Source organism: Phoenix dactylifera, chromosome 2 (genome assembly GCF_009389715.1).
Source record: "Phoenix dactylifera cultivar Barhee BC4 chromosome 2, palm_55x_up_171113_PBpolish2nd_filt_p, whole genome shotgun sequence".
In the NCBI taxonomy this organism is placed as follows: Eukaryota; Viridiplantae; Streptophyta; class Magnoliopsida; order Arecales; family Arecaceae; genus Phoenix; species Phoenix dactylifera.
The window spans coordinates 17,611,378-17,625,142 of NC_052393.1; the positions used below are offsets into that span (position 1 = coordinate 17,611,378).

At 39.3% G+C, this 13,765-nt stretch overlaps 1 protein-coding gene across 8 annotated transcripts in view; it reads right to left on the reverse strand.

The window, feature by feature from the left end:
* Positions 1-3,315: 3,315 nt before the first annotated feature.
* The window catches only part of LOC103719990 (pullulanase 1, chloroplastic), a 100,504-nt gene continuing 90,054 nt past the window's right edge, over positions 3,316-13,765 (reverse strand). For 3 of the 8 annotated variants that reach the window (XM_039123540.1, XM_039123541.1, XM_039123539.1), the window contains 7 exons: positions 12,420-12,494; positions 5,704-5,792; positions 5,419-5,496; positions 5,074-5,212; positions 4,158-4,267; positions 3,961-4,060; positions 3,343-3,864 (listed from right to left, as the gene is read on the reverse strand). In XM_039123540.1, coding sequence (XP_038979468.1) covers positions 3,754-3,864; positions 3,961-4,060; positions 4,158-4,267; positions 5,074-5,212; positions 5,419-5,496; positions 5,704-5,792; positions 12,420-12,494 — 702 coding nt within the window. In that variant the 3' untranslated portion in view covers positions 3,343-3,753. Of the gene's footprint in view, positions 3,865-3,960; positions 4,061-4,152; positions 4,268-5,073; positions 5,213-5,418; positions 5,497-5,703; positions 5,793-12,419; positions 12,495-13,765 lie in introns of those variants that run through there. The other 5 variants (XR_005510655.1, XR_005510656.1, XR_005510657.1 and 2 more) reach the window with 5 other exon arrangements.

A 13,765-nucleotide genomic window follows, 5' to 3' on the forward strand; every position in this document is an offset into this window, starting at 1 on the left:
CCGGACTGATGACCCCACTTCTTCACGTGCCTTCGTTGAAGATGGGCCCGCCGAGCGTGTTTGCGCGAGACTGGCGCCGTGATTGGTTTGCCATAGTGGTCCCATTACTGGTCTCGTAATGATGGGTCCATCTCTATGCAAGTCTTTTTTTTTTTCTTTTTAATATAGAAAACATCACTATGAGTGCCAGGACTAGAAACCATCTAATGACATTTTATTATATCAGTTGCATCAACTGCTACTATGAACCGGGCCTGGACTAAAAATGGACAAAGGTGGTGGACGTCCACTGGCTGGGGCTGATGAAGAAGGACCCAACGGTCGTCGTATCCAAGGCCAAATTCAAATCTGGGAGCCTAACGTGTTTTGTACTGATGATGATGTGGCATGTGAGTCCCACAAATAGTTAATGGAGGTCTCCTCTTCTTTACCCGGACATCTTAGAGATGTCCTGATGATTGATGCGACTGGACGTATTTGCTCGAACTGTGTAAAGGCAGCCCGTCCAAACAAAATAAATAGCAAGGAAAAAAAACCGTGGTATCAGCTCTAAGCACATAGGATCTCTCGATCTCTCTCTCTCTCTCTCTCTCTCTCTCTCTCTCTCTCTCTCTCTCTATCTATCTATATATATATATATATAAATAGCAAGGAAAAAAAAACCGTGGTATCAGCTCTAAGCACATAGGATCTCTCTCTCTCTCTCTCTCTCTCTCTCTCTCTCTCTCTCTCTCTCTCTCTCTCTCTCTCTCTCTATATATATATATATATATATATTTGTCAAAATAGTATTTCATTTCATATACCTCTAACGTGAATACAGCCAGACATATCAAAAAACAGTAAACAAAATAAGGTGTGTGGAATGCCATCTAAACTAGACCAGAAGACCTTCCTAATGTGTCGAGCAACATAAGAGGTGACCCAGTCTGCTGCACTATTCACCTCTCAGTAAGCATGGGTGATCTGACAGGAGATCAGCTCCCGCACCAAACTACGAGTGTCCCGTATCAGAGGGTGTCCGTCTCCATACGTATCCACACCTCGTATCCAATCAATCACTGTAGAATAGTCACCCTCGAGAACAAGTCTGTCGCCCCCCAACACTCGTCTCATATACAAAACGCCCTTCCAAGCAGCCTGCAGCTCTGCTCCCACAGCCGAACAGCCAAATATGCTCCGTCCCTCAGCAGCAATAAAACTACCCCTATGGTCCCTGATCACGAAACCCACGCCCCCAGAGGCGTCCTCCTCCGCCATGCCACCATCGAAATTCACCTTAAGATAACCAGGGGGTGGGGGTACCCAAGTGAAATAACTGAACCTGGACGTTGAAACAGCAGTGCAGGTACCCCAGATATCCCTGATCATCCCAGGTAGTGTCGACGTGGCCATCATAGCTGTCTTCGCTGCCTGCCTAAGAGCATTTTCCATCACAGCCCGTGGGGACGACCGCCCACCCTCGAATAGACGGTCGTTTCTGGCCAGCCATATGTGATAGGCTAGGTAAGCCACTATAGAACCTGTCTCAGCATCACTCGGCCTCCGAATCGACTCACTCAGATACCGGAGCATGTCCTCCAACGACTCCCACAAAGGAGGGAGTAGCGTCGAGACCAATCTCCAACACTGCATGGCTGTAGGACATCGAAGGAGTACATGGCTGATAGCCTCCTCAGCATCCAAGCAAACCTCGCATAGTGGACCCATCCTCGTCCTCCGTATGGCCAACATACTCCTGGTCGGAAGGCAGCCCCAGGCCACCTTCCAGAGAAAAAGCGCCACCTAGGAGTGCACCCTCATCCTCCATATCTATCCACCATCAATCCGCCTCTCCGGCTCCCTACTAGTCCACGCATGAATATCTCTCTCTTTCTCTCTCTGGCCCGGTGCGAGAGTTAAAGTTGCCTCCAATGGCCGTTATTTAACGCTCATATTGTTTTAAGGTTTTCATATCATTCTTATAAATGATATGAAAGATATGCCAAGAAAAATATCATATAAAAAGATGATGAATTATATACAAAATAGATATTGTTTAGATACTATTTGGAAACCATAATGAAGTGATGTCTTAAACATAAACACATAATTGCGTCACACCATGAGCCAAATTTTGGTTTAATTATGCAAGGTTGGTGTATCAAGACCGCGACAGACCAGTTCTGAACTGTGCATGGGCTCAAGGCTCCATTATTTGGATGAAGGTCACATGTAAGCTAGAGAGAACATGACAGACCATTTAGACTGCTGGAAATTGGACGCACTAAACAAACCGCGCCTAAAACATTAAAAGTACGCCTTTATCCACGCCGAACTTGCAAAATCTGATCTCTTGCATCTCTTGCAAAATTACCAGCATGGGAGCTCGGGTTTCCAAGAAAAACATGAGATCTCCCCCAGGCTGAGACAGGGTGCCGACTTTGAGGCTCTTGCTACCCTAACTTCTAGCTAATAAGTCCATCTTCAACCTTTATTCTTAAATATCATAAAACCTGATGCGATCTGCCGCTGTAATGCTGGCTAACCGCACCATAAGATGATCACCTTTTCTATTTTCTGAAAAAAAAGAGATGCGCATTAATATCCACAGACACACAATCGATTACTTGCAGTTTTGGCTCAAATGCATCACATTTGCCCATTGTATGATGCCCAATTGTGCATCAACTTTATTTTAGCATGAGCTCGTTCATAGACTCACGAGGCAAGACACAAGGAAAAATTGGACGACGACTTTGAGCTCTAACAAAGAGTTCCATATGCTTTAGAATGGGAGAGCATCGTCCACTCATATATTCGAAGGATTTCGGATGCTTCGGTCCCTGGGGATTTCAAGAAGAAAATGAAAAGGAGAAAAAGTGGAAGCACAACATAATGCAGAAAATGGCCTGATATGTCGCTTTCTAGGATCTTATGATGCTGATATTTTAAACACATTATAATCTTATAGAACTCGCAAACGTTGTACTGCGGGAAACGGGCAGCATGGGGCAAAGGAGGCAGGTGACGGTCGGAATGTGGAAATCGTATCAGTTGTTACCTATCATTTAGGTTCAAATACAGCTACTACGGCAAAAACTAAACCTAGGACACTGACTACATTGCAAACCCCTATTGCTGGATTATCTAGATGTCGCCATCGACCTTAACCACAGGAACTCTGAAAGTTCCAGAAACTTCCACGAATCCTCCTAGTCCATTGCAAAGGGCACTATCCAACTCAAAAAACAGCAGCATCCCATTAAAAAACATGATCCACTACACAGATTGTAATTGTGAAGGACCGAAATGCACTGACAGATCTGATGCAGATGAGTCAAAACATGTGAAGTGGATTTCAGTTAAACCATGCAGCCTTCAGAGAGACGCATGAGATTTGTGGAAGCTAACAACAGAATCATCCATCACAAAAATTTTGGCTCTTCCAGTAATTTGGAAACATTGATAAAAAAACAAAAAAGTTGCATCATATCCACACCGATAGCGTCACATTCATAAAGGTTGCACAAGGCATTTTTATTTCAAGGTTTTAGGATGGAGTTAATCAACTGCTGGAGAGTAGTGCTCTGATTCCTCCTACAGCCTTTGACTGTCAAAATACAGCATTGTTCCTATCAGCCTTGTATATTTCCAATTAATTCTAAATTTCTTCTATGACAAACTTTAGACATGTTGCTACTGCATCTAAAACAGTTACCAATATCCTCACTGCTTTCGCACTCTTATGAAAGCAAAAGATACCAGGCATGCTCAAGCGCCCCTAACTTCAACAAAGACTGATGTTGTTCTCCGAGGAATGGTGAAACACCCGGACGCAGCCTCGTATGATGATTCTTTAACTAGTTCGTCTGCCGATTTCAACTGCACAAGTCCCCATTAGTCAGGACTCATAATCAGAATTTTCTCCCTTATCAAAATTTTTTTAAAAAAAACCGATCACTTCAAAAAATTAACTACCTGTACAGGATGCAACTGAAGCATTCTTGATTTCAATGCAGGAATTTGTAATGAGATTTTAGTCGGGCATGCATTAAAGACAATAACGATATACGAATAGCTGCAGCAAGTGATAAAACAATTAACATCATGTAAAATTGCATGATCTGCTGCACATCATTGCCTAAGAAGGGTTAGGGGGGGCACATTTACATTACATTGGATCTAGCTGAGCCATGCCAGGTCTTCCTTCATGTCCATCTTCAACACTCATAACAATGGCTCCTGGGACCCATGAGGGTCCTGTATTATGAAAACGAACTCTTTCCTAACAAAACATGACAGTCAACAGTTGAGAATTGAGACAATATAACCACTATACGATAAGATTCAAAGGAGATGACAGTGTCATGCAATTGCAAGTGCAAGTCTGCTTTGATGAATATTATCACTCAGCTTGAATCAAAAACTGGCTGCATAGGACTAACTCAGAACCAGAAATTCATGGCCCACTGGTTACACGAATTATACCATGCGTTTGTTTCCCACTTCCTTGTAGGCATGAATACAGAAGTCCAGATCACTTGGATCCACTGCATGTTGCTGACATGATTCAAGGGAACGAGCTCTCTAATTCACTGTATACGTGCACACATGTATATAGAGATATGCTATTTTGTGCTCAGGTGGACCAGAAAATTGGTCCGCCCACCTTCAAATCAATGATAGGTCACTCAAATTCAAGATCCAAACTGTTGAACATGATTTACACGACGAAAAGGCCTGAAACCAAAATTCACGTATTTTGGTGGTCTCTAATCTAATTATCAAATAGGTATCAAAATGGATGGTTTTTTATAATGTAGGTCAAGTTCAACGGTTTGGATCTCTCTCTCTCTCTCTCTCTCTCTCTCTCTGTGAATAAATATATGTATATACGTCCATGTTTCAATCCAAAGCATTAATTGAAAAAAAGAAACAACAAAAAATGTTTTTTGGTAATTAAACACCAAACAATGTTTAGGTCAAGAGTTTCTATAGAATGATTCTAGTTTATAATAACTTTTAATTTGCATCAATCAATTAGTATGATACTTTTTACAGCTTTGATTGCCGTCCCCAGTATATTAATACCTGAATGGCATTTGTTGTCATCAGACGGAATAGAGGTGAAGAGTATCTAATCTTCAAAAGATCTACAAAATTGTCAACTGCAGCAAGAATGTGATGTTTATGAGGCTTGAAGGATGGATTTGCTAACCGTGGCTTAATCCTGGCAAAAATAAATTTTCAATATATCAAATTGACACTAAACATAAAAAAGAAAAACCTAATGTTCATATACTGCTGCACTGACCTCGATAAACACAAAATATGTATGTCTTCAAAGAAAAGAAATAAAACTATTACTTGTTTGAGGTAAAGAAAACCATATATTGATACACTAGTTAGTCAAACAAAAGGCAGACGCATACTTACAGAGGCCAATTCTTTTCATTCTTTTCTCTTGGAGGAAGTCCAACACCCCAATTGTTTGATTCAAAGCTAAAGTCAAGCCTTAATATATGGGAAGAAAAACACAAAGTTAAAATTAGGTCAATACAAACAGCAACACGTGTACCAATAAGTAATTGTTTCCCCTAATATGGTGATGCTACACATCATCTGAAAGATTGATAGGGAAAACAAACATGCTTCATCAAGAGAACGTCCGAGTTAATGGAGCATATCCATTCCCACATTAATAAAAATAGCAAAGCTAACCTGTTGAACCAATCACCAGAGTCATACGAGTCACGATCAAGGGATTTTGACCGCAACAATTCATCACCAGAATGGAAAAATGGTATTCCCTAATGAATGAAAAATAATATAGTTCATACTGATGATCTTAATTCCAAGATATTAGACACAAGGCATTGTTACATAGTATCACCATCAAATGAAAATTGGTAGAAAAAAATAAAAGTTAAGCAACAGAGTATGGAAGGTACAAGGCTTCAAAATCATACGTTGGTGCAAAATTATACATGTTTCAATTTAAAAGAGACCTCCATCTTTGTTTTGGTCTAATTAAAATTACTCTATGACCAGCAGATTGTACTATCATATGCACAATTCTTTTAGAATCACATAGAAGATATGATGTTCGCAGTTTACAGCATTAGGCAGGGTTGCATCAAAACATTGGGAATTAGTATTATAATTGATGAAGGGCAGTATAAATTTTGGATACCAGTTCTTGTCAATCAAGGCAATGATAAGGATTGTTTAAGTTTCTTATTGGTACTATTGCATGGGTCATCATTATCCTATAGAAACAACATTAATACACAATAGCAACATATGACCAAGTAAAGGATCATTTAAGCTTTCTATTTTTATACATCTATTTAAATGACAATATAAGTTGACATTTATTAAATAGATGCTCATGATTTTAAAAGACTAGCTTATGTTTTCAATGCTTTTCTTTCCCCGATTCTTCTTTGAGTGTCTTCTGTCTTTTCGAAGAAACTTGTTTGATCTGGTTGTCAAGATATCAACTCTTCATGAAGAAATCATGGACCAAGTGCAGATAATACTAAGATCTAGATTCTGTTTCTAAATTAACTTGATAGGACATCTTCTAAGAATCCCATATTAAAAGACTAAACTAAACTTTAACTATATTGTGGCATCGGTGGCTTAGGGAGATATCATGAAAGAAGTATGACACAAAAATATTGGCCTTTATCATTGGTAGTTCTTTACCTTACTGAGGAGATGATGGTTGGTCTTTACAACTATTCACTTGGTGTATCCTTTGCCACACAATTGGTTGAAAGTTGAAACAAAAATAAGTAGGATAAGTGTTCATGTTTTAATTATGTCCTACCACATTATTTGCTCTTCAAATGACAGTTTTATGTAATGGTGCTTATAAAAGAAAAGTTATTACATGAACAACTTTTTTTATTACATGTTGGAACTTAGATCATTGCAAACTTGACTTAATATTGAGACAATGGGTCTGCATCACCATGGACCAGATGTCTGGATAACACACACAGAGAGAGAGAGAGAGAGAGAGAGAGAGAGAGAGAGAGAGAGAGTTTAGTGCAAGCTTTTAACTACCGATACTAAACCATGTAGCCTTTTTCCATCAGCAAAGTATGGTACCACCGAATGCAGCTAAACTGATAGCAATAGAAAAAGAAAAACCATTGGTATAAACCGGTATGGTTGGTATGGTGCCTTTTGTATGCACGAGTACAGCTGGTATGTATTGGTACACAAAGTTTGTGTGTCTTGACACCTATACCACTACTGGTTTTGCATCGGAATGACACGATACCAGTTGTGCCCAGCCTTCCCCTTCCAGTGGCTTTTTGAGTTCATGGTTTAGTGTTTTAAATGGCATCCCCAATACGCGGCTGGTCAAGAGATCACATGATGTATATGTGGTACATAGGCACATAAGCATTTTGTATCTTTTAAATATTAAGAAAGCACAAAAAAGTACAATAGTAACAGCAATAACATTAAAACAAATTAACAATATACTAAGAAAGATAATTATAACATTATTGTTAATATAATTAGTAATTGATACTACAGTATTATTAACAAATTAATTATATTAACAATAATAAGAGTATGAGTAGCAAATTAGCAATTAAACAACATAGCAATAGATTAACACATTAATAATAACAGTGACAACAACGGCAATGGCAGCACATTGATAACAACACAATGACATTCATAACATCAACACCTTTCTTCAAAAAAGAAAAAGGAAACAAGAAAATTAACACAGGATATCTAACCATCTATTGCCGTCTATCCATTGTCATTTACCAATGTCATAGCTTCCAGTGACCGGTGACATAACTGTGATTTGTAGTGCCATAGCTACCATCCAACAATCTCAAAAGTCAAAACCATCTACCTCTCCTCCAGTCCTCACTTGAGTTTAGGAGATTAGGGCCTAGGATTCAGGGTCTTAAAGGATAGGAGTGAGGTTAGCGGCCAGGTGAAGTCCTCCTTCGCTTAGTGCTCAAAACTCGCACCCAATTTGCATGAACCCACCCTACCTGCATGAGCTAGAATAAGAGTGGGTAGCATATGCGGTTGCATAATACTAAGTATGCCACCTATCTTGCCCATATGTAGTTTGGTCAAGTAAAATAACTGCATAGAGGGATCATGGTGTTGTTAGGGGACCAAACTTGCATATGTAGCCACATATGCAGTCGCTACATTGATTTTAAAACAATGAGGGAAACCTAGCTGGGTGATAATGTGTGGCGGGTGAGAGGGAGCTCAGGAAAGGGGGAATTGTTGGATGTTGTTGCACTTGTTGCATCCTTAGTGCATTCCATCTCATGTACTTTTCCTTTTTCTTTCGCTGCCATGCCATCTGCCCCCATCAATGATGACCTGGTTCCGCTTCCTTGAATTGGAGACAAGATTGTCATGATGGTGTAGGCAAGTGTTAGATCGGAATGCCCTTAAATCGATCTAATTACCTCCACACATGGAGAGAGGAGGATAAGGAGAAAGGTTGGGCCATAGAGTGGTTCATTGCGAGGGGGATGATTCAAATAAAGGTAAAGGGGGTTCATGGAGCTATGTTAGACAGAGAGATTTCATTGGAGAAGACATAGAGTAGGCAATTTTTCAAGTGTTCTTATTTTAGATTATTATTTCTTAAATGATTTATTATATTGACCAGGTTGATTAGAATATAGTTGGGACCGCAACACTCTAGGCTAATCAAATTCTGATTAGATTTGGGTCAGGAAGTTTCTGACCCAATTGAAGTTGACTGACCTGACCATTGACCCTATGCGGAGGTTTGGGAATTCAAACTAGGGCTGTAATGGATGGATCAGAAGACATCGTCGATCCAATTTGGCATCACATGATCATAGGAATTTTGTTTTTGTTAATAGTTTCCTAATGAATGTTAGAACATGGGATATAAGGGGTCTTCATGAAGAGGTTTGAAAGTTGCTAAATAGGCATAATACACTAAAGCTATAAAATATGTAGACAAAAGTGGCAAACAAAGCAATGATCAATCTCATTCTACTGCTTTCAAAAAATAGACTTGCTGTATGAACAGAACAGAGGATGACACAGTAAAGAGGCTTAGGACTACCAAATGTGAAACGCGAGTCTACATGAAAGATGACAAAACAGAAAAGCTTCTACTGTACAGTAAGTAATCATAATGTATTCGACCTGTCAATATCTTGTTTCTTGGTAGCTCAGAAGATGAAGAAACCACCAAAGAAGGATATAAAATCTAGCAACTGGTACATTGATCAATCACTAACCCAATCAGCACTGATAAGTATCAAAGGAAGCATAATCAGCTACATTGTGAACATAGAAAGAAATATTGGCCGACTACACATGCGCAAAAAGTGCATTACAAGTTTTCTTTATTTTGTTTTTTAGGCAGAGGGGAACTCTTGAACAAATAAGACCAGCTGACAACTCCCATTACCAAATGAGATTTGAAAAGACCTTGTTATCAACAGGAAAAGGTAATATTGGAGCATAATCCCTGAGTATGGGGTGAACACAAGCCTAAACATATGCAGCAGCGAGCATCCTCAAGGCTATAGGTAACCACAAGACTTGTAAAACAGTTAACAGGCTTGTGATTGATTTAAGTACTGATACAATAATCACATTCTTCAATTCTTCAACATGCGGAATGAGCTAATGCCACCTACAGTGTTTAAAGAAGGCATTATTCTGATCTGATCATCTGAGAGCTAATAAGATCGAAAGACAAAGATAACATGCTTCCAGGTCCGCCGTACCGGTACCGGTCGGCGTACCAGTGGCCGGCCGGACCGGTACGGTACGTACCGGCCGGTACCGGTGGTTTCAAGAACCACAGCGCGAGGCGCTGTGGTTCTTTAAAAAAAAAAAAATCGTACCGGTGCGAACCGGCCGGTTCGCACCGGTACGAGGCCGGTACGGGCTCTGAACCGGCTGGTACGCACCCGTACCGGCCGGTTCGGCTAAAAAACTGAAAAATACCGGTTTTTTAGTGGTTCCAGTACCGGTCTAGGACCGGACCGGTACGTACCGGCCCGTACCAGCCGGTACAGGCCGGTACGGCATTCCATGATGGGAAGCGCTCAAACTAGGAAAGAGAGGCCAAAAAAGGTGCCAAAACTTGTGGGAAGAGTGCAGAAAAGGCCAAGAAGAGGCTACATGAAGACCTTAATAAGGAGATCAATCAAGGAACTTTCATGCTTGTATCTAACAAAAAGGGGTCAATTCATAACAAAGATGATCACCAGGAAAATGGACAAGGTTGTCATTCGAGTATAAATGAAGGTCATTCATCCTTGGTATCATATTTTGTTAAACCCAGATGTCAAAGCAAATCTTGTCTTCATGAATGGCTTACACTTGGTTGGAACCTCACTTGTAGGGAGGGAAATAGAATTCGAGAGTTGTTAGAAAAAGCCGAACCATCTTAGATGCTAACAATATTGGATGCTGGTCACCATGACATTTGAGCTTTCATGAATATGATTGGCTTTAAAGTAAACTAAACTGCAGACAGCATGGGCAGGTCAGAAAACACAAGCACGAAGTTAGTGCCCTATGTGTGCACTAAGATGAAATTCCTAATATATTAACGTAGAAGAGAAAGTGGGAAAATTGGTGCTAATGAGCATCAACAAAGGACAACTTTCTATAGAGACATTGGGATTAGAGGGGTCACAAGATCTCTGGGGCAAATAATGGAAGCTCCTACACAAGAAACACATTCTCGCCGCAGTTGATTGGCACCAGATAGAATTTTAGCAGTATAAACTACTTGTTACAGACTGAGAGATTCTATAGGAATTAAAACTAGGACAACTAGCAAGGTCTCATTTTGTTCTTACTCCAGTATTTGGGTCAGTGTAGCCAATATATCCATTATTGAGGTCAAAGTCATGCATCAATACTCTTTATCTCTAGCAAAATTTCACCATCTGATTTCATGGTAGATTTTTAAAATATATTTAGCCATAGTTAAGCTATATATCATAATTCTAAGGAATTTATTGCATATCCAACATTTCTATTCCTTTTCGATTAATCCTAGCAAGCTTGCAATCTTGTGTCTTTCAATGCCCTCATGTAAGAAATAATGGGGTTAATATGTAAATTTTCCCCTTATATCAGTTAAGATGCATAGAAATCTAAGGATGAATGCACATGGCATTTAGGAAACCAATCACCAAATTACCTGAGGTAGAAACAAAAAGTTAGTTTGAAATTGAATAATCAGTAAATTACCAATCACCCGTAAAGGTTGCAAACTTATGATGGATTTTATATTTTTTGGTCATGGTCCTTTTGAATTGCAACAAAAATTTAAATTGCCGGGTTTAATAGCTATATGTCAGAACAGTGATTAATGACAAGAGGGATTCTGATGGAGATGATCAATTTAGTATATTTGATAAGCAATACAAAACTGGCCTCCAAAGGTTTTGTCTGCTTTGTATGGACACCTTTAGCGAATCTTAGAAATTGGTGATAAATTTGAAATGTCTAGATTAAGGTGCATTATCTCGGTACCGATCTCCATACCAGTGCCACACAATCACTATATCAGTACGGTACGGTATGAGCTGGTTCGGCATACTGAGTGTCAGTATGCCCCCCGTATTATGTACCGGTACTGAACCAATATGATACGGTATGCCTCGTACTGCCCGGTTCAGTACGGGATGGTGAACCTTGGTCTAAATATAATATAATGAGGCATACATAGTTTAAGGTCTAATTCATGCATCGGAAACTAATTTCTGCTTCAACAACCCAAACAAACTTACCACTGTTATATTTTATAATATTCAGTTGTTTTGGTCGTGGCTAAAACTAAAGCTTGACACTCTTATGGAATAAAATATTAGGAGTAATGATTCTAAAATCTTAATATTTTCCAACTTTTTGCTATTGTTCTATTCTATCACAATGATGTAGGCAGCATTCTACTATTTCATGACTAAAACACCATCATTTTTATCTATTTATTTATTTGGCCCTACATAAGGGACTTCTGATCTTTCTTGATTGAGAAAGAAAGATCAGATCTCTGATCATCTAGGTAGACCCATCTTGAGACAAAAGATAATGCTATTTGCCATTTTACTGGTGAAACATAACTTTTTATCATGCATGCTACAAATTACAACGTTCACTACTCATTCCTTGTCATTTCATGGAGCTGAAAAATGCTGAAAATCCCTATCAACCCAGAGTAGCATACTACATGATTCAGTCAACAAATGCTTATTTCTAATACCAGTGGCGAAACTCAAAAAAGCAGATGACATAATAAAAAGAAAAAAAAGTACCTCCCGCATTTACCATATGTATGAAATCTTTAAGGAAAATATCAACAAAAAAAAGCAAGATTATATGTAGAATACAATGTATGCATGACTAATAAGCACAAGACAGACCTGTGAAAGAGCTACAAGACTGGAGGCCAAATGATTTATCCTACATCTGTCATCTACTGAGAGTTCCAGTGCAGTCTGCAAACAAAATAACCAGATTCTATGTAAGCAGAAAAGGAAACTATTTGAAGCGACAAGCACAATGGCCTGCACGATGCATGCTCTCATTGCATGAAAAATAAAGAGGTGAGATTGGAGGCTAATGATGATTTGAACATATAATCTAACTACACAAGAATTTAAAAAAAGATAATTATGAGGAGAGGCATGATAAGAACGAATTAGTGACCAAGAATTTTTTCAGCACCATGGACCACCTGTACCATCCATCAGGATTATGCACCACCAGAACAATTGGTTATAGGTATTCTATGTTGAGACTGATATTCATTGCTGAATGCTGACCATTAAAGTGAGGACCTTAGGACATGTTTAATCTCACATTGGTTGTGCATTGGAAAGATTTTGGGTTACTTAAAAAGGACCAAAGACCCCATATTATAACTTTTGGCTAGCCTTTTTGGGAGATCATGGGTCATTACAAATGGCATCAGCATGGATACAAGACACGACCCATGTGTGACTAGATAATACTGTAGCTAAGGTTCGTGGTCTCGATATCGGACCCCGTACCGGTGTCATACTAGCACAATATTGGTACAATATACTATAGGATCTTTTCGCCATACAGGTGTCGATTCACCTCTTTTACCATATACGGATACCGATCGGTATGATACACCTTGTACTGCACAGTTCAGGCCGGTACGACAAACCATGACTGCATCATGAGCCCTTTTAGGGCTAACCATGAGCTGGTTGTAATATTTGGATTGAATTTGTAATAAGACCCTTTCTATGGCAAGGGCGCTGAGGCCTAAACAAGAGGTGTGGGAGGATCTATGTCGACATGTCTTTGCTCCCATATAGGTTAATCATTATGTAGATATTAGGTACTTAAACAGGAACAAGGATCCCGAATTATAACTTTTGGTTAGCCTTTTTAGTTCAAATATCGTTTTATTTATCATCTTAAGCTTTCAATCAATTGGTTAATTAACATAGTATTAGAGCTTAGCAAGGTTTTAAATACTGGTAGGATGCTAGGACGTCCCACTATCCACAGTTTCAAGATAGGATGAGTTAGGAAATGAACCTGTATGGGAGAATACATGGGGCATCCCATTTTATGAAAAATCTGGGGTGGCCTCGTCCCACAGTATTCAAAACCTTGGTGCTCAAGTTCTTTGAAGGTCAGGGGATTGAATCCCCTCCAACTCGATTGCATATTTAGTTTTTCTTGATTATTTGTTATTGACTCTTATCTCGACTCGATTAACCTTCCATGT